The following is a 22,823-nucleotide window of genomic DNA, read 5'->3' as shown; positions in this document are numbered from 1 at the left end:
TCTGATGATACAAATGTTAGCTCTTTTGTTATTTTCTTACAGGTCCTTGGAATTCCATCCATTTTTTTTAAGTCTATGTTCTCTCTGTTGTTTAGACTGTATTATATAAATTCTATTGATCTGTCCTCACCTTCACCAATTCTATTCTCAGTCATCTCCATGTTACTTTTGAGCCCATGCAGCCAAATATTAATCTAAGTTATTTTATTTAATCAATATTGTAATTTACATTTGGTTCTTTATTCAGCTTTTATTTTTTCTGAGATTATTTTTTCATATTTGATGAAAATTTTAAATTGCTTCTTGAAGCAGAATATGGGGGCCTGACTCATACTGCCTCCTGTAAGTTAGGTAAGGCAAGTTTTGCTCCCTGCTTCACCCCACAGACATCAAGAGAAAAGATGAGAGAAAGCAGAATACCATCTATCTCATCACCTACCATGTCATTCTACCTCATTAATGCCAGATGGAGATGGAGGCTCAGTTCTCACTGGTCCTGCTCACATGTGGGGAGAAAGAAAACAGAATCCAACTGTGATGCCTCCCATCCCTTTGTTCTTTCTTATTAATGCTTGCTGGGGTACAGGCTGTGGTCCCCACTGGATTCCACTGACTCCATAGATTGGGGTGGTGCATACAGGAGTGACTATTGGCCTTGCTTCATAATGCAGTGGATCTTGTCAACACAAGACTAGGAAGAAAAATCAATTGCTTACTATCCAAATTTCAACCATTTTGCTCAGTTTCATTCACAAGTGTAGATACAGGGAGGTAGTTCTCCCAGGCACCATATTTTTAAACCTCACTGTTCCTGAGTGGGAATAGAATCCCAGTGTCTAACGTAATCCTGTTGACAGTACCCTGATGGGGAGAATCTGAAAGTAATGAGACTATTCTATCTTGGATAAACCAGAAGACTGATGAATTAAAGTATTTTAAAAATATTTTTTCAAATATGAATTTTTCCACTGCATTATTTATAAAGCAAAGATAGACCTTCTTTCTACTTATATATCATGATTCTCTTAGTTTGATACTCTTTGCAAATGATGGAAAATGTTGCTAATTTTAAAATGTTGAAATCAATTAATATAAATAAATTGTTTGGGAGACTTACTACCACAATCCAATAACATTAATGAAATGTATTTAAATGTAGTGAGAGAGATTTTCTAATTACAGAGAAACTTCACCACCATAGTAGACGCATGATCTGACTTGATTTCTCTGATTGCTGCTGTTCACAGAACACACTGCAGTAATTAACTGAGATCACGGAGAACTGTAAGGATGTTATTGTGAATAGAGAATTATTTCCTGTGTCTGCTGTGACACATTATCAGAAATTGGGTGGCTTAATACAACAGAATTTATTCCCTATTTGGGAGAAGGTGTTGGCAGGACCGTACTCTGAAGATTCTGAAGAAAAACATGTTTCTTGCCTCTTCCAGCTCCTAGTGGCTGCTGGCATTTTTTGGTCACATTTCTGAAATCTCTGCCTCATCAGTACATGATTTTTTGTTCTGTGTCTACCTCACAGCTCTCTCAGCATCTCTTTATAAGGATATATGTGACACTTGTTCTCATCCCTCAACAAGCTTTCACCAAGTCCTATTAACACTATTTCAAAACACATCCAGAATATTCCTCTTGTTAACATGATTCTATCAACCTACTTTGAGTTTTAATCATTTGTCACCTGATGTGTTATTCTACAAGGTCCATTCCAGATGCAATAAAATACTTGTGGAGTAACAAATACTCAATTCTCAGAAACAAATTCAATAAGTATATTGTGAGTCACATGCAACTCATGTGGCATGAGGTGTAAAATTTGATTCTAGTGCCTTGTGAGTTGCATATAGCTCACGTGCAGAAAAACAATATCAAATAACAATTTTTTCATTAAATTAGAAAGCATCATTTTGTTTTCAAAGTTGTTATTCTATTTTCATAATAAAACACCATGTCTCAAGGGGGGGGGAACATTTTTTTCTAGTGTGATAGTTAATATGTTAAGGATTTATGTGATTAGATTAGGCCCATCTGGATAATCTCCTTTTAAGGTTAACTTTGACATAAAATTTCTACCATTTAGACATAGTTTGTCTCCACCAAGTATCACATTGAAATATGTTCCCCAGTGTTGGAAGTGGGGGCTAATGAGAGGGTTTGGGTCATGGGAGTAGATCTGTCAAGAATAGATTAATGACCTCCCTGAGGATGGTGAGTGAGTTTCCTCCTCCCTTATTGGCCAGGAGAGCTGATTGTTAAAGATAGCCTGACACCTCCCCCTTGCTCTCTTGCTTCCTCTCTTGCCATGTGATCTCTGTGCACACCAGCTTGCCTTCACCTTCTCTGTGAGTGAAAAAAACCTAAGGCCTTCACCAGAAGCAAATGTTGGCTTCTTATACAGCCTGGCGAACCATGAGCCAAATAAACTTCTTTCCTTTATAAATTGCCCAGCCTCAGCTATTCCTTTACAGAATTGCAAGACATACTAATGTAATAATATAACACAAGCATAGGAGTGAAATTTCATAACTTTACCAGGTTCTTAGAGATACAACCTCATATCTTGAGTCTGTATTAGTAGTTTTCTGTGGCTACCATGTGTATAACTCTAGAGGAGTATATGTTCCTTGCCTTTTCTGGTTTCTGGTGGCTGTTGGCATGTGTTGGCTTATAGTTACATCTCTTTCTCCTTTGTCTTCTTATTCTCTTCTCTTTTGTGTATGTCTGTCCAAACTGTCTCTGCCTTTTTCTTATAAAGACACATGTGACTGCATTTTGGGCTCTCTGAGATAATCCAGCATAAGTCCTTACTATTAAATTTCTTAATGTAATCATATCTTATATTGTGTGAGTTGATTTTTGCAATATAAGGTAATATTTACAGTTTCTTGGGATTAGGAAGTAGATAACTTTGAATGTGTTATTATTTTTAGCCCACCACATCAGGTGACATATCAGATTAAAACTCAAAGTAGATTGATACAATGATGTTAAGAAGAGGAATATTCTCGATGTGTTTTGAAAATAGTGTTAGTAGAACTTGTTGACAGGTTGAGGAATATGAGAATAAGAGAAGGGCAAGGATAACATCATGACGCCTGGTCTTAGTATATATCATGGTGGAGTTGCAATTTATGGGACAAAGAAGACTATAGGAGGATGGCATTTTAGGGATTAGAAGTGAGTTTTTTAGGGGACGTGACATTTTGAGATTCTATTAAATATTTAAATAGAAATAATAGCTAAACCATTGGATTTTCAAGCCCCAAATTTTAAAATATTATTGGACTGGAAAAATAAATTTGGATGCCACTAGTATACACCTAGCATATAAAACTATGATGCTGAATGAGATCACCTATAGTCTAATCTAGAAATCCTCAAACTAAGGCCCACGGTCTACATGTGGCCCTCCTAGGACATTTATCTGGCCCACCGGGTGTTTTTGCTGCTGCTGCCTGTCCTGCTTTGCAGCCGACTCATCTCGGGGACCGCAGTCTGGCCCTCCAAAGGTCTGAGGGACAGTGAACTGGCCCCTTGTTTAAAAAGTCTGAGGACCCCTGGCTCTCAGAGAGACAGCCATATGATACATAACATATTTCTGTAAGATGACAAAAAATGGAATAGTGGAACATTTAGAGAATATAAAATAGAAAGGTATACACAAATGAAGGCAATACTTTGTAGATGTGAGGTAGGGAGGAAGCTAAGACAGAGCAGTGTCTTGGGAGGCAAGTGAAAAACTATTTCAGGGTGCAAGCTTTGAAGAAAGATAAGATGAGGAGAGAGAGTTTATAGTAAAATTTGACAACAAGGATATCATAGAAAACACGACAAATGTAGCTTTAATGAAGTGTCCAAAAAAACCCTGATTAAACTGGTTCAGGAGAAAATGAGATGTGTGGAATTGAAGTGTTCAACTCTTGAGGTGTCATCAACTCTTTTTAGGAGCTTTATATACAGGAGAGATGTGAAATGGGGAGGTTTCTTGTAGGAGATGACATGGAGATAAGAGTTAATTTTTAAGATAGAATAAATGCCATAATTTTATATGAAAGCAGAAATAATTTAGAAGAGAAGAAAAAGGGTGATGAAGCTAGGGATAAAAGAATAGCTTGAGTCATCACAGATAGAACATGGTGGACCATTAGCAACAAAAGTAGTGACATGAGTTCATCTACTATAACAGGAGAGACAACAGACCATATAGTGACAGGTAAAGGTATCTGTTTCATTGAGATGGTGGCAGGTTTTGGAAGTTCTCATCTGATTCACTACATTTTGTCAAAAAATTTTATCTCTAGGTCAATAGTTAAGATTAAGGACATAGGAGGAGATTTTTAAGATAGTTGAGATTTTGAAACAGTTGATCACCTCCCTATGTTAACCAACTCCTTAAGTTGACCGCATTTTAATAGACAGGACCTGCACCACATGTATGTATCAGTACGGTAGGCCTAGGTCCTTATGATGACCACCTCCATATGTTGACCAGTCTGTTACAGTCACTTGGCGAGTCAATATACAAAGGTTCTACTGTAATTTAGTATAGAGTATGAACACAGGCAATATTAAGGTTGAATGGAAAGAAAGGACAGTCCTACTTTCCCCCAATAACCTTCATGGTGTAAGTTTCTTATTATGTTGGTTTTGATTGAAAAAAATATCAGATTGCAATTCCAGGATAAATATTATATTCATTTAGTAAAGCTAATTAAAATATTTTATTACTCCAAAACCTTTATTTATGTTAAAGTATAAAATTCTAGAAATAACACAACATGTTGGATTAAAAAACATTAAAACAAAATCAATGTGAATTCATCAAATGTAATCAGAGATCTATCTAATATGTCAAAAATTTCATTATACCTGAACTGAAATGATCTTTTCTTTCTTTTAGCTGGCATGCATATACATATGTTTATATATAGACATAAATATATATGTGTGTGCCTAAAAGTAAGATCAAATGGATGTAAGTTGTCATATCTCCACAAGTAGGAAATAAGTACACAAATGAAAATCACTACTGTCATCAGCTCTGTGGGCAAGTCAAAATTTAATCTTACTGAAGGGATTAGATTTATATTTTTCCAGCTATCTCATAAAAGGGAATAGATTTATATTTGTATTTTTCAGCTACTTCATAAATGGGAAATGATGAATGCATTGGCAGCACACTTCAGTGGCACAGAATGGGTCTCAGAACTTGCTTATTTATGTGACATACTTAACCTGCTCAACTAACTTAAATCTGTCACTTCAAGGGAGAATGATAGTTACGCTCAAGTCAGCAGATAAAGTGGCTGCCTTCAGAGCCAAACTGGAATTTTGGTGGTGATGAGGGAAAATTGGAATTTTTGACATGTTTCAAACATTAGCAGAGATTTTGAAAGCAACTGAGCCAGAGCCTTCTTTCTCCCAGCTGCTGCATGACTAGCTCAGCTTTTGAAAGAGTTTGAGCATCAATTCCCAACAACAAAAGATCCTGGAAGTGGGAAGGAATGGATCTGAGATCCATTTGTGAATATGTTTATTGACTTTGTCTATGCTAGAAGAGGATCAACTGCTTAAGATTGCTAATTATGGTGGCCTTCAAATATGTTTTAGACAATTTCAAATCTCCATACTTTCTGGATTACAGTCAAGGCAGAATATCCTGAGATTGCCACAAAAACACTGAAAAGGCTGCTTCCATTTCCAACATCCTATCAGGGTTTTCTGCAGTGACGGCAATCAAAATGAGATTAAAAGAGTAAATCAGACATAAACAACACATTTTGATGTCACTGTCTTTCATCACCCCCAGATGGGACCATCTAGTTGCAGGAAAACAAGCTCAGGGCTCCCACTGATTCTGCATTGTGGTGAGTTATATAATTATTTTGTTATATATTACAATGTAATCATAAGGGAAATAAAGTGTACAATACATGTAATGTTCTTGAATCATACCAAAATCATCCCTCTGCCTCAGTCCATGGAAAACTGTCTTCCAAGAAATGAGTCTCTGGTGCCAAAGAAGTTGGGGACCACTGCTCTAGATTTTTCTCCAATGAGAAAATATGTCATGTGCTACTTCCACTTTTTGCTCAGCAATCTTTGAATGTTTAGCAATGAAAGGGCAGTGTTCCTATTCCAACAACAATAAAAAGATGAAAAAACGCAATGATTTAACAAAAAAATCATAAAGTTAAAGTCACAGAGAAATCAACTGGCCCCAAATCTAATCAAAGACTGTTGCCCACAGAGAGATACTAGATGCTAGTTTAATCTGTACATAAAGCAGATACTAGCATAATTTCAAGAAGACCTAGGGAAGTTGGAGAATTAGGACACTCACAGTGCACTGGTCAGAGATGTGTGCTACCTTTAATAAGAATTGATTTATAAAGTGTCCTTTATGTCTTAATTATATTAGCATTTTTCTTTTTTTAATTTTTTTTTTCATAATATGGAAAGGGTTAGTTTATTTCACAAACTTACATCTATTTGATCTTACTTTTCTGCACACTCATAAAAACCTTAAAAACAGAATGTAATTAGAAAGTAATGGAAGAGGGCTATTCTCACCATATATTACAGAACATTATTAAGTCTCTCTGATTAAAACAGTGTAGTTCTGGTTCTTAAAGACAGACAAGAGGAATAGTAGAGAAAATCCAGAAAGAGCCCAAATATCAACAGCAGAGGAATCTATGACAATGATGGCATATCAAATTAGTGGTGATAAGATGATCTTTAAGATAAATCTTAATGAAATAAATAGCCATTGGGATAAATAGATGGAGAAAAATACTATGTTCATGGATTGCTCTCAAAGACTCAAAGTTTCTAAGATGCCAGTTGTCCCCAGATCAATACATGTTTTCAATGCAATTCAAATTAAAATCTTAGCAGTTGTGTAAGTTTGGAAATTGACTACCTGATTCTAAAATTCTTCTGTAAGTGCAAAGGATCTAGAATGATTTCAAAAGTCTTGAACAAGAGAAAAAAGTTGAAGAATTTATGTTACCAAATATTAAGACTTACTATATAGCTATTGTAGACAAAACAGCACAGCGTTTTTGTAAAAACAGATAAACAGAAAATTGTACCTGAACATAGTCTGGTTCATAATATATACTGGTAACTAACTGGGAAAAAGTTGTCACAACAATTCAATCAAGGAAAGTATGTTTTTTTTCCATAAACGATGCTAGGAAAATTTGTTATACTTGATGAATGAATTAAACTTTGACTCCTATAATTATAATTTTAGAATTATATTATAATACTTTATAATTACTTATATTTGTATCAGGAAAAAATAATATAGTATCTAGATAAAAGAAGAATATATGCTGTGACTCTGTGTCCCAAGCTATTGAGATTATTGTATATAGTATATTGTATCAAGGTTTCGGGTGAAGACAGTCACTTGACAAAGACTTTGTTGAGGGCAGACTGCATTCAAGGATGAATTGATGAAGGAGATAGGGGAAGGGTATATAAAAGCTTTGTCTCTTCATCCCAAGGTTGGGGCAAACCTGAAGCTTTACTGCTCACTATCATGTAAATGTCATCTTTTGTGCTCACCTTTCTCTGCTAATCCTACTTTGTTTTCTTGCCTCAATGGTGTTGATTCTGAGAGCCCTTCCTAATAAACTTTCTACCTACTAACCTCCTTCTGAGAGTCTACTTTCCAGGAAAACGGATCTGCACCAGTGATATTTAAGATAGTTTTAAGTGAAACTTGGACAGATATTTTAAAAATTTATTCTATTAGATTTGTATTCATGTTTTAGAGATGTCTTATAATTACAGTAGTATTGTATAATGGGGAAGAGTCCAAGGCCTAAATTCAAGCCCAAGTTCTAGCATGCACTGCCTGTGTGATCTTGCGTATAATTCTAACATTTAAGTTCTAACAGAGATATTAATAGAATATATTTTCTAAGGTTTCTATGAGAACTAAATCAATTAATATTTGTAAAGTGCTCAAAATAGTTACTGGCACAGAGTACATTGTTATTGCTCATGGCAAGTGACACAGTGTTACAATAAAATGCTATTAAGCAAATAATTATACAGATGATAGAAAGGTATGCCTGAAACTGTGAAGGTAGTATAAAATTAACTAAAATCTGAAGAGCTTTTTTTGATAGAAATGTTGAAGAAGAGTAGAATATATAAATGATTAAGAATATCACAAGGAACACAAAGGCTGGATAATTTTAAATATATAGATATAGATGTGACTATAGATACATAAATAGATATCTACTCTTCCATAAGAAATCTTTTTTAGAAAACTGGTATTCACTAAGCTCCCAAAACTACTTAATGAATGAGTAATTTAGTTCCTATAAATTAAAACTACTTGTTTCATAATTACTCCACTTGGAAAAAAATGTATTCTAAGAGAAAAATAACTTTGCTTAATTTTTATTTCAGAAGTACTTTTAATGACATATAATGGCAATGCATTAGATTTTACTTCTTAAAAAACTGAAGAGAAAAGTAGGAAATGATCATTGAGTTAACCTATTTTCATCTATATAAATAATGCTAATAATAACCTGCACTTAAATATAATTTTCATGTTTAGAAATGTTTTCATATACACAACTTTATTTGTTCCCCAAATTCTCCTATTGAATAAAACTGATTTTCATTTTTTTATATGTCCAAAATGAGTTTGGGAGAGTACAGCCCAAGCTAACACAGCTTATCCATGTAACAATCAAAACCAGAATACAGATTCTCTGACTACAAACCTAGTACTCAAGCCCCAAACCTTGGTTATGTTCCTAAGGCTCTGGGTCTAATTTTACATCTATGTGTAGATTCGTGAAGTAGCACCTTATTCTCTAATTAAGAGAATATAATGTTAACTCTCCCTTCCTTTTTAAGTGTTAGAGTCAGAAGACCCAGGAATACATTACAGCTAAAATATTTTCTTTCTCAAAAGTTTAATATAGATTTTGCCTCAGTGACATTTGTTTGCTTCTTATTAAAAGTGTAACGAAATCACTGCAAGTCTATTATAAATTTACCAGCTTGGCAGGACGATGTCCTCTGAGATCACAATTCACCTATACTCCTGTCTCATTTTTGGTTATTCGGCCTAATTAAATCTGTAGATAAGATTGAGTTTCAAAGTGAAGACATGGCAGGTTAAGATTCTTCACTGACAGGAGGATCCTTTTACCCCCCCTTCCTGTCTAGTTCTTGTCACCAGTTTTGGAAGATAACAAAAGGAACAGTGAACTTGCTAAAAACAAAATGAAGTACTTAGCTTAGTATGAAAACTCATTCTAGGGAAGAAAATTTCTAGAAAAATATATTTCCAATGGGAAAAAATGGTATCAATGGTTAGAGGTCTAGTCTAGGTCAATATCTACATATATATAAATATGTACATATATATAATTTTATTAAAGAACTTCATAAGTGTATAAAACAAAATTCTGCAAGAAAGTAATATGAAGAAAGTTTGTAGAAATAATTTTTATCTTTGTCTTTTGTCATATGTAGACCAAAATTTTGGTAAACTCAGGTTGAAACTGAGATGGTAAACAGAATGGCTGCTATCATGAAATAAAGCAGTAGTATTCTGACTTCAGGAACAAATACTAGTCTAGTTAGCTGTCACTGGTTCTTCCCTTCATACCCAGAATTTAACTGACATGAATGAAATGCATTGTCACATCATATGGTGAATTAGAGGGTACAAGTTTAGGAGCTTCCTGATGAATAAGTTCATTAGAGAGTAACATTTACAAAGGTGTATTTCATGGCCTGATACATATTTAAAATATATATACTTTCCTCTATGTGTTCATACACAGCCTTAGATGAAAGAAAAACCTTGGGAAATCCTGATGTAAAGTAACATTTTTTAACCCAATAGTTTCCAAATTCATTTCAGCATAGAAATTAACTTGCTTTTTTCTTTGGCTGTATTTCGTTTGTTTTATTTTTTACAATACACTTAGGTTAAAATTAACACACTGGTCAAGGACAAGATAATCTTTTCAGTTCTCAAATATTCACCAAGCAATTATTCTATGTTGATGTAGGAAGACTTAGTTTTAAGGGTGTAAATGCTTTTTATGGTGTGTGATAGTATCCCTAGAGATAATGTTTACAATATGGCCAATCAAAGCTCTCATTTCTGTTGCACTATTAATGTCTATGTTCCCCAGATCAGGAGGAGACCCCCTGGGCCTAAGTTATAGCATGTAAGAATAGCAGAGCAAACAACAAGTTTCTGGGAAATAAATAAGTCCCTTTGCAGATTCTATTGTATGTAGCAGAAGGGAGAACATTTTATTTTATTTATTATTTATTTATTTATTTTATTCTTTTTTTTTTTTTTTTTTTGAGACAGAGCCTCAATCTGTCGCCTTGGGTGGAGTGCAACGGCATCACAGCTCACAGCAACCTCCAACTCCTGGCTTAAGCAATTCTCTTGCCTCAGCCTCCCAAGTAGCTGGGACTACAAGCTCCTGCCACAATGCCTGGCTATTTTTTGGTTGTAGTTGTCATTGTTGTTTGGCAGGCCAGGTCTGGATTTGAACCTGCCAGCTCTGGTGTATGTGGCTGGTGCCTTAGCTGGTTGAGCTACAGGCGCCGAGCCTAGGGAGCACATTTTAAACTGTCATATCCACTGTACAGGCAGGGCATGCACTGTTTATCTTAAAAAACAAGCCACAGCAGAAACTAGATAAAGCAATAAGGAATCCAGAAAAAAAAAATCTGGCTTAAATTTGAAAACCATTTGAAGATGGTAAGAACAATACAAAGTGAATTAATAAAGTACATTTAATTTCTGTATTTCAAGCTAAAATACTTAAAACTGGGATACAGATGTTGCTCTTCATGTTGCATAAAAGGTGCATTATGTATAATTACTGACTGAATTATTTACAATAAAAGTACTGCTCCTGGGAGCTTTATATTTGTCATGTAAATATGGACTTCTTTGAAATTTATAAATACTGTGTTTCAAGATATTAAGGAAATGAATGGCAATAAAAAAGTTTAAGAATTATAAAGATGTAGTTCTCCCCAAATTTGTCTGTTTGATGTAATTAAAAGCAAATTACTTTTGGAATATCATTGAAACTTGATAAAAAGTTATTATAATTTTTTCTAGGAGTATAACTAGATAAGAAATAAATGCTTTATAGACACTGACTAGAAAGAAATAGACAAAGAAAACAAAAGTGTGCGAATTAAACTCAATGGCACTAGCACAAGACCTGAAATGTAGATGTATAGAACAGAATATATAGATCTAAATGTTGAATAAGACATATTACAAAATGAAATAGCAACAGAATGATTATTATTATTCAACAAAAGATGAAAAAGTGGATAGTTAAATGCAAGGGAAATCAAATTAGATTATCATTATATAACAAAAAAGCAAAATATAAATGAGTTAAAGAAGTAAATGAAAATCTTGGCTAACTACCTATGACTTTCTCCTCATTACAAAAAAAGCAGAAGAAAAGAAATATAAATGAATTTTCAATTGATTTTACAGCATGGAAAGACATTGAAAGTGTAGAATTAACAGAAGAAATTTTAAATTGCTCATGTATTTAATGGATAAGTAAAATTAAGTGTAAGAAGACAAATATAAAATTATTTGGCATTAAGGCAGTTTTTACTTTTTTGCTATCATAAACAATGCAACATAAAATATATTTGTGCACACAATAACCATATAGTGATTATTTCTTTACGAGATCTCATGAAAATTGGCATTACTGAGTCAAAAGGATAACAATTTCAAAGTTTCTATGTATATTACACAAATTACTTCCTAGAAACTGTGAAGTAATTTTTATTCCCAATTTTATGAAAGGAACATTAGCATTGGTAGTTTCATTTAAACAAACAAAAAAAACAATAACACTCACAATTAAAGAATGATAAAGAAAATTTAGAAGGACATTGTTTAAATCAACATCTTTTTAATTATTCATTATACTGAACATATTTTCAACGACTCTTTGACCATCTTTACTTCCTCTTTAATGAACTATTGTTCATACTGCTTTTAGTGGATTACAAAGAAGCAGAAAACGAAGATTTTGAAGTGAGACACGAGGAGGTTCAGTTCTGTCATTAAGCAACTGATTTTTCTGACTTGCTCTCTTTCTTAATTGAATGAGAATAATAACAATATCTATTCCATGGAGGCATTGTATTAAATGATGTGAATTAGTGAGATTTAGGATGCTAATATAAATGATTATAGTAAATATGAAAGAATTTCATATGAGTCATTAACTCATTTTTATTGAGGTATCAGTAGTGGTTACTGATTTCAATTAGTATTTTTGTATTAATTATGTTAAGATAATTCACATTTTATCACATATACCATGGCAAGTATTTTTTTTGTAATTTAGGAAGATTATTATTTTAAGCAAATTCATAAAGTTTGAGCTTTAGATTTTTAAGCAACTTTATTATTTCTTAGATTTTTTCCTATTCATCAATATGCTGGTAGGATGGTTAACAATATAGAAGAAAAAGATATAACACCCTGCAATAAATTTGCAAGGTATCAGTAGCTTCGCCAAGCACACTTAGTTTTTGTAAGTAATCAGCAGATTTAACATGTTAGTTATTTATAATTTTTTGAAATCTTCCTTGACTCACACAACTATATATTAAATGGTATGATATTCAACCATTCAACATTTCAAAGGTAAAATACTTGGCAAGTTTTACTTTTGCGCTATGGAATTAAAAACAATACAAATGTAAGGAATACATATATATATATACATATACATATATATAACATATTTTCACATACACATATGTAAAGTTATAATATCCATGTTTTTTTATCAACTTGCTGGCTAAAAATTGTTGCAACATCTTAAAATTATATTTTAACTTGTATTAAATATTTATTAAGATGACAGACATATACTTCATCATCTCTGAAATGCTGAAGTGCAACAACATATAGAACAACAGAATATAAGATAGAATTCCTTCCTGTACCTTGCATTTGATTCACAGTACTCAATCGGAAGGCAGATGTCTCTTCCATAAAACTATCCCAGCAATGGTCAATAACAAGATGTCTGGGACGGTGTTGACCTAATTAAAAAGTAAAGAGGTATTACACTTCACTGTCACATTGAAGAAGACAAACAGCAGTGGAGATGGAAATAGAATCAAAATTATCTTCTAATGGCAAACATTTAAGATGAATATATTTTAAAGTGTATTTTAAAATGAGATTTAAGTTGCATTTTTTGAAGGCTATGTCGTACATTAAGAATAATTTCAATAATTAATTAATAATAACATTAATGATATTTTATATTAGAAATTATAAAATCAACATGTAAATTCTTGAAATGTTAATTTAAACTACTCAAATAACAGATATCATTGTGAGCCTGTTTGAGCTGAGCCTACTGTTTAAAAATAGATTATGGCTCGGAGCCTGTGGCTCAAGCGGCTAAGGCGCCAGCCACATACACCTAAGGTGGCGGGTTTGAATCCCCAGCCCGGGCCCGCCAAACAACAATGATGGCTGCAACCAAAAAATGGCCGGGCGTTGTGGTGGGCGCCTGTAGTCCCAGTTACTTGGGAGGCTGAGGCAGGAGACTCGCTTGAGCCCAGGAGTTGGAGGTTGCTATGAGCGTTATGCCATGGCACTCTACCCAGGGGGATAGCTTGAGGCTCCGTCTCAAAAAAAAAAAAATGGATTATAGTACTTAATACAATTGGCCTTCCATATTCCTGGGTTCCACATCTGTGGATTGAACCAATGGAGGATTAAAAATATTCAAAGAGAAGAATGATGGTTTTTGTTTGTACTAAACATGTATAGACATTTTTTATCATTATTCCCTAAATAATACAAAATAACAACTACTTATATAACGTACACTATATAAGGCATTATAATCAATCTAGGGATTATTTCAAGTATACAGGAGGATATTGGTAAGTCATACGCAAATACTACATCATTTTGTATAAGGTACTTGAGCATCTGTAAATTTTGGTATTCATGGCTGGTCCTGGAACTGATACCAAAGGCAACTGTATATACGTATGAATGAATATACAGCATTTATGCAATGTTAACAATAAGTTTAAATAAACTGAGTATGAACATATATTAATTCTCTATAAAAACAGATAAGCTCTGTTGACTTTAGATATAAGTTGATAGTGCTACATGCTTATGTTTTATAAGCATATATACATACTTTAAAGAGAATGCTGAAAAATATTTACTAATACAAGGGTGTGATAAAAAGAAAAGAAATGTCTTGAGACCACATGTAAAAAGTAGTGTTTCTAAAGCCTTCTGACCACCTTCATGGGAATAGCTTGTGATGCTAGAGCCTAACCCCAGGTCTAATGAATCAGCATAACTGAATGTGGAGCTGGAAATCTGAATTTTGATAAGATATCGATTACAACTTTCTGAGCTTTGGGAGTTACTAATCAATAATCAGGTAAAAAAAATTCCAAATATTAAGATATATAGACGGTATCTAAAAAGAAAATAATTGTAAGCAAGTAGAGTCTCAGATCATTTCCTTGAAAAATGGTTATGATTATTTTTACATCTATTTTTTTCTTGGAAAAAAAAGGTTAACCATTTTTTATGAGCAAAATAGACTGAGATAAGTAATCTAACTAAACTAAGGTATAAACAAATTATAAACATATCTCATATTTCAACTTACCTGTGCCAAAATCTCAAGTTTCCCAGTACCATTCATTTATTAACTCAAATGTTTAAAAAGTTGAATGTCTGAGTTTGGGAAAGATTTTAAGGTAGTAGGAACTTTTTTACAATGATTTATCTCTTATCTTACGTATGAAGTCATGCTCACACTGATTGGCAATTTGCAATGATTGTTACATATTTAACACAAATATTTACTCAAGTCTTGATGTGCTTTAAATAAAATTCAGAGGACTTCCGGGGACAAGATTTTCATAAACAAATTCTACCATGTGAAATGAAATGCATTTGCTATTTCCTCTCCACATCCCATGTGACTAACTTATCACATTTCTACCTTTGGACAGGCAGAGGAAAGATAAAACATATGTGAATGTAGATAAATTGGTAGGTAGTGGAAGGGCTTGGGAATTGAGAGCAGTGATGTTTATACTTTCATCTGTTGAGTAAAAGAAATGTAATAGGGAATTTGAAGAGTGGAGTGATGGTTTGAAATAGCTGCTGGAAGGAACGGAAAATAGACCTGACAGAATTCAAATATGAAAGGTGTTTTGTTTGGTTGGAATTGGAAACCATAAATTTCAAAAGGCACCAAAAAAATACATGTTTGTGAAGTTTGTACCAATGGTGGGGGCTCAGAATTTCTGGTGTGAGAGAGCACACAGGCCCATCAATGGATCATTCCAGGGAATGGATTTGCAGTGCAAGTGCAACCAAATGACTTCAAAAATATGAGAGTGTCAATAAAAAAAAAAAAATAAAAATAAAAATTGTGAAAAAAAATATATGCGAGTGATATAAATACATTCAGGTCAAGAATTTAACATTGAGAATAATTTGTGAAATAATTTTTGGGGGCTTCTGAAATTTCTAAAATTGGTCTAAAATTCTTTCTGCTATGTGGCAGGGAAAAATAGTAAGCTTGACTATGGAAGTATGTCATCTTCTGCAATGTAAAACAATCTCTTAAGTAAACTCCCTCTCTGGGGTAAATGTTCAGGCTCTAAGTTTCTGCCATTTCTTCCTTCAGCCAGAGGTGGTGGGGGCAAAGGAAAATCAGGGAGCTCTAATATCTCTCTTTCTCTGTCTCCTTATCCTATGTGGAAAAGATCCATAAGCCTCTCCTCACTTTTGTGGATTCTTTTTCTAGATATTATCTATATATCTACTTGGGCTCATATTCCTTGGTGACTAAGCCTCATAATTTGCCCTGAATTGTTAAAAGTCTATAGGGATATATGACTGGTGAGAAGACTAAACATATCTAACATGTATACAAAATACACTCATTACAAAAGGAGGTACTAAATTAATACCTTCTGGAAATAATACAGAATTCAAAGAATCCCCATAGAGTAATTAATAGCAAGACTCCCATCGGCAAGTGTTTAGTTTCTGGTATGAGTGATCTCACAGCACTGGGGAGTCTCTCTCTCTCTCTCTCTCTGTCCCTCCCTCTCTCTCCTGCACTTGCCAAGCCTGGATGTCTTCATCTTCAGGGGAATATTATTGGAACTTGCACACAGATTTATTTAAATATTTTTCATACTTATTGTAATGAATATTTGTCCTGACCACATTTGTGAGATCTTTGCGGTCAGGGTTTATGTATTAGTCACTCATATAGCAAATAACACAGAACAGCCTTCAGTGCTTGTCTGTTGAATGACTGGATCACAAAATAGTAAAAACTCTAAACTTAGAGATAATACAGGATACAAATAAGTTGTTAAGGATCCTTTAAATACCAAAGGAGAGAGGTGATAAAACTAGTAATAGCCAAGATATCAACAGGAGAAAAGAAATTGGAGAATTAGGACATCCAGAAATTTGATAATGGGTTTAAAATTCTAAAAATGCTGCCCTCTTAGAAAAATAGTGAATTTTGAACTATATGTATATACAGTGTATTTTATATATCTATGAAAGAGAAAGAGAAGAAAAGAAAAGGAGGAAATGGCATGGGAGAGGTGGGGAGGGTAGGAAAGAGGTTGGAAGGGGAGGGTAGGAGAAGGAAATGAAGTGCACATATATGCCAAAAAGGATATATGAAAACATTCCTGATGAATTACAATGGTATAATCATTCTGGAGAGAGAGGTGTTCATTTATATTACATATAAAAAGCATTAACCTATGTCTAACATTAGCCTCACAATTGTGCTGGTAGTAATTATAGTAGAAGTAGTAGTAGTTGAAAAGACCGACTGGTAATGTCCAATATTACATGTGTTTCAGGAAACTCGTGATGAGTTTAATTTTTCTTTCACTCATATTATTTGTTCATTTAATACAAAGTTATCAAATTCTTTAATATAACTTAAAAACATATTATGAAAAAAAGACAAGTCTGGTTGGAGCCAAAATATAATCAAAATATGCCATCTCTTTATTTTTAAAAGATGGAAAACAAACAAAATCATAATACCATCATTTCTATAAACTTTTGAGGAATAAGCATTGGCATATTAAGTACTATCATAATCATGTTACAACTATACTCATTTGTGTATTTGTGTTTACATATAGAGTTGGAAGAATTTGACTTGGTATACAGATGTCTAATTCTGGCCCCAACATTCCTGAGCTGTGATTTTAGCCAAGATACTTCATTTGTCAAAACTTACATGTTTGTTTTCTTTTATAAAATGATGTCTTTGAGCTAATGGATCTCTAAATTGCCCACTAGTTCAAAAGTATTTCTATTCTATAATAAATAAGTTTAATTAGTATCTATAAAATAATATGTAAAATGTAAGAAAAAACATACTTGTTAGTACAACGTCGACGAAAACATTTTCCTTGGTAGGATTTTTGAAAGGTAAAATAATAGATGAATGAAGCTCAATAGATGCAGTTATTCTTTCTGTTTTTAGAGGTTTAGGGAACAGTCCTACTCCAGAGAGGTAGAATTTCCATTCTTTAAACTGTTGGAAGATAAACATTTATGACATACGTGTCCTAAATCCATACATTTTATTTATAATACTTAAGGAATGCAATGCACATAAAAATTTTGACAAGGAAAGTTTAATTTTTACCATTATGTATGTCTGATTTTTCCTTTTTTCTAAATTCCTTTCTATTTTAATGAAAAATCATTCTATATAGTATTTTTACATTGAAACAGAAGAAAGTGAAAGACCAATATTCAGATATCAAACTTACCTTAATACATATAAGGTTATTTATAGCAACATGAAAGAGAAACTTTAATGAAAAAACTTGTACTTCTGTTCAAAAAAAAATTTTTTTTGACAGAGTCTCACTCTGTCACCCTCAGTAGAGTGCCGTAGTGTCATAGCTCACAGCAATCTCAAACTCTTGGGCTCAAGCACTTCTCTTGCCTCAGCCTCCTGAGTAGCTGGGACTACAGGCGCCCATCACAATGGCTGGCTAATTTTAGAGATGGGGTCTCGCTCTGGCTCAGGTTGGTCTCCAACAGGTGAGCTCAGGCAATCCACCCGCCTCAGCCTCCCAGAGTATTAAGATTACCAGTATGAACTACTGTGCCTGGCCTCTGTTTAAAAATATTTTTAAATTAATTTGTCTAATAAACTAGGTAATAAACACTGCATGTAGCTTCCAAACTTTAAGGTGAATTTCAAATTAAATTCATGTAGCTGCCAGATGAAGGCAAAGAATGTGAAATACACATTGAAGTAGCATTAAGAGGAAATGTGTCCAACTGTGTACTGTATTATCTATCCCCATTGTCTAGTTCATTTTCTGTTGTCACATAATATGGGGGAAAGGCTCAAAATTATGTGACAGAAATTGAATGTGGCTGCTGTTTTCCCTTGGGTTTCATAAGCCTGTAAATCTCTGCTTCAAAATGTTTTCTTTGTATTCAACTAGAATAAAAGATCCTTGAGAGTAAGACAGACTGTGACTCAGTTCTAGGTATTGTAAAATTACACAACAAATACTTTCTAATGTTGCAGATGAATAAAGATGTCATTGACAAAAACCAACAATGGCCTAGGATATAATGTTGCAAACTACACAGATGTTTCCAAGCTTAAAGTCTAGTGCAAAGAAGGAAATGTGCTTTTAGATTGTTTTAAATTAAGAGAAGTTAAAAAAAATATTGTGTCTTAATAGGGAAGATTAAAGGCAAATTTTATATGAATATTATCATCAAGAGACTATTATTATTAGTCAAAGATTTTACTAGCACAATACAAATTCATTACATTTCAGTTATGATGTCTTAACTTGACTTCACGTAACTGACTGAAGTCAATCATCTAGGGTCAATAAACTTAACAACTGGTTTAAGTAAATTATTTACTATTTGCCTATTTTATAAAATAAATCTTAGATGAGAGAAATCAGTGACTTTAAGCCATTAGGTATTGTCCAAATGACAAAAAAACGAAGGTTGTATTTTCATGTTTCCTCAAGTGACCTGAAATATTGGAATTTCTATGTTAAACCAAATTCCACCATTATTGAAAACAGATATCCAGCAGTTGTCCTAGCATCAATTAATCTAGCCTCTTGGGTTCAGAGAGGAAAATTAAAAAGTAACCCAGGGAACATGCGCGTTACAAAAATAAGTTACATTTTCAGCTCATATTTATCTCAAACTTTTTCTAAAGGAGAGATATTGAAACTTTTTAAGATCCAATTGCAGTGTTTTTGGAAGGCAAAAGTAGTAGATATATAAGATGGGAAATCTGGCTTGCACACTGAGCAGAACTCCAGAGAATTAGTTTTGCTGACAACACAACTTCCCATAGACACAGACCGCAAGGATCACAGACTCATGCCATGTTACAAAACCACTCTGATTTTGGATCTTCTTTTTCTTTATTGCCATCCTGATCTTTAGATGAAAGCGGTCACATAATCAAGTGTAAATAAATGAAATAAACAAGGCAACTGTTGGAAAATCAAGATGAAACATCTAAAACTGAGAATGAAAATCTCAGAACATCATGTTTGAGAACAAAGAGAAGTTCTACTCATCACATTTGCTATGTATTACTGCTACTCCTGTTATGCAGGGACATAATATCATTTAGAGACTCTGATTGCATAATATGAGCTCAAGGTATTTATAGCTATGAAATCCTAACCATGTTAATCACAGGATTCAAAATCTGCACAAACAAGTTGGGCCTCAAGTTAGATTTTTCTCTCTCTCTCTCTAATTTTTTTTTTTTTTTTTACAGTAGAGAGCTTTTCACACTGATTAAACCAGAAACAAATGAAGTAGATAATAAACCATAGTGGTTTCCTTCAGTTCAACAAAAGGTACAGTCAGAAATAGTAAAGTGTATCCCATAAACATCAGCATTAGGTTTTTTTTTAGATTAATTAGCTACTCAGTTGCGTGAGTCAGTTCAGTTGGATTTAATCAGTTCAATCAAGAGAGCGAAAGAAATCTATATGGGTTTTTCCCTAATGGTAAAAAGTTATTCCAAACTTTCAGAAAAATAAATTCTAAAGCCCTATTTTTAAGAAGCTCTTCTTTAGATGTCTACTCATACATACTGCATACTGTATTTTCAGAAGTTCATTCAATTAGTAGTTTATGATGAAGCAGTTTTGCTTGCAAAAGATGTCAGTGGGATGAATTAAATAAAAAAGAAAGACCTGAATGATTCAGGGATTTTAAAAAAGGGAAAGAAAAAATCACAAAGGTTAGAGCAATACATTGAAAAGGCTGAAGGGGTCTGGAGCTGGCAGGTTAAAGGATGAATTACTGATTGAAGCATGATCATAGATGAAATCTTAGAAATTTGCTACAAGTCAGAAAGAGATTGAGTGATTGAAATCAACCAATAGTGTTCTCCAATTGATTCACACAAGGTTTGAACTGATTATTTACCTATTTGAATTATTTTATGTTTGATAATGAGTTCATTGTTCAACTTGTTGCCTAAGATTTTTTAAAGCTATTAAAAATAGCTTAAAAGATGCAGAATTGATTGTCACTCTACTGACTTGCAAGACTATCTTTGTTTAGATACACTTTCCATCAGAAATTTAAACAATTACTTATCCCGAATAATTAAGATGAGGGATCCTAATCCTGCTATCAAGCAATCACTAACATTATTTGTCTATCAGAAAGTAGTCTCCATTATGCATTTCCTTCTGTATGGGAAGGATTACTGTTGTCTCCTTCGATATTTTTGAAATCAAGTATACTTCCATAGTATTTGTTTCTGGTAATGTGTAAGTCAGTAATTATAGTACTTAGAAGATTTAATAGCTTCAAAACAAATTTGTAAAAAATAAATTACAATTTCTTTTTGGAAAAGAGAACACTTCAGTCGCCCACAGACCGTGCACTGACATGGAGACCTTTTTACTCTATTTGATTCTATTGTCTCTCCAATGTCAGGGTTTTCTGAGCTCCTTGATGTCTTCTAAGATATAAAGTATGTCCCTTCATTTATGTTCCTCCTTGTCAACATTTGAAGAATAAAAATAATAAATGTAAACCATTATGTAAAATTTTCATTGGCAGTAGAAGAGTTACAATCACTCGACAAAATATAGGTAACTTCAAAAAATGGCTGTGATGACCAGTTTAAGCCAGATGTTTTGGGTTTAGGTCTCAGCTCAACCTTTTACCAACTCCTGATATTAATTATAGGGATCTGCATCTCAGATCCCTGATTTATAAAAGAGAACAAATAACAATACTTCTTTTATTAAACTGTGGTGAGAATAAATTGAGATAATTCTTTGAATGACATGTAGCACATTTAGAGATACTCGAAAATGATTAACTGTTGTTTTACAAATTATTATTATTCAGGAACACTGTGCAGATAAAATGGAGTAGAAAAAAGAACATTATATTGGTAATATTTTACTCTTTACATTTTTATATTTAAGTTTATGGAAAGTTGAGCTGTAAGACTTAACTCAGAAAATTAACAATAATGACAGTGATATGACATTTACATGAAAAATCTATGATTTATATCTGGATATATATTATATGACATTTAAGTAATCTATCAATTTAAAAATATTTTCTTTATATGTCTGCACATACATAATGTTTATTGTATTTTCAAAAGTTCCTAGTCCAGGCACAGTGGTTGATGCCTGTAATCCTAGTACTCTGGGAAACTGAGGCAGGAGGATTGCTTGAGCTCACAAGTTTGAGATCAACCTCAGGTGGTCTCAAAACCTAGATCCTAGTTCTACTAAAAATAGAAAAATTAGCAGAGTATTTTGGCAGGCACCTATAGTCCCAGCTACTCAGAGGGCTGAGGCAAGAGGATCACTTGAGCCCAGGAGTTTGAGGTTGCTGTGACAGAGGCTGAGGCCACTGCACTCTAGCCTGGGCAACAGAAGTGAGACTCTGTCTTTAAAAAAAAAAATGTTCATTTAATTAATTGTTTATAATGAACTCATTTATTTGCAAAAAGTTGTTAACTGGATGAATGAATTAATTTATTTATATCTTGATTTTAAAATGTAATTAACTTGACTTAGTCCAAGAATACTATATCATACCTGAGAGCATTGGAAGTTGATACACGCTTGTTGATCAGCTCTTCCAAGCATCGAAGGATAAAAGCGAATAGTTAACTCTTTGGTGGAATGAGGAGTTATAATTAGCTGTAAAAATTCAGGAAAAAGCAAAAGAGAAACAAAAATTAACACTTGTGTTTGAGTTGGCATCTTTGTGTTCTGGGTATATTGAGGTTGATGTTTGTGTGACGTGTTATCTCGTACACCTTATGCCTGTTCCTCAAATACTGGTAAAAGGGTCTGTGGTACATAGTGTTTAGTGGTGCTCATGCCACATTCTTATCCAAGATGGTCACCAATATGTAAGTACTCACTATGTAAAAGACAGTCAGGATTAATTTTTAAAGCTGAATTAGACCCCCAAATAAAAGAAATATGCATTTTATTTAAAAGACCACAGCATGTTGTCTATCCCATGGTACATCTGACACCACCAAGAACCTAAGTGGCCTTGGCAGTGTCTAAAGAAATGAACTACTACAAATCCATAGTGATCAAAACAGCATGGTACTGGCACAAAAATAGAGAGGTAGATGTATGGAACAGAATAGAGAGCCAACAGATGAATC

The 22,823-nt window shown here is 33.4% G+C and overlaps 1 protein-coding gene across 1 annotated transcript in view; it reads right to left on the bottom strand.

Moving 5' to 3' along the window:
* The window catches only part of CFAP47 (cilia and flagella associated protein 47), a 296,774-nt gene that overhangs the window by 37,464 nt on the left and 236,487 nt on the right, over nt 1-22,823 (bottom strand). The window contains exons 55-57 of the mRNA XM_012807582.2: nt 22,237-22,341; nt 17,519-17,675; nt 13,036-13,134 (exon numbers count right to left, since the gene is read on the bottom strand). Coding sequence (XP_012663036.2) covers nt 13,036-13,134; nt 17,519-17,675; nt 22,237-22,341 — 361 coding nt within the window. The remainder of the gene's footprint in view (nt 1-13,035; nt 13,135-17,518; nt 17,676-22,236; nt 22,342-22,823) is intronic.

The sequence above is a fragment of the Otolemur garnettii genome, unplaced genomic scaffold (genome assembly GCF_000181295.1).
Source record: "Otolemur garnettii isolate 467f Iridium unplaced genomic scaffold, OtoGar3 scaffold00072, whole genome shotgun sequence".
Classification (NCBI taxonomy): Eukaryota; Metazoa; Chordata; class Mammalia; order Primates; family Galagidae; genus Otolemur; species Otolemur garnettii.
This window is presented reverse-complemented; position numbering and strand designations above follow the sequence as displayed.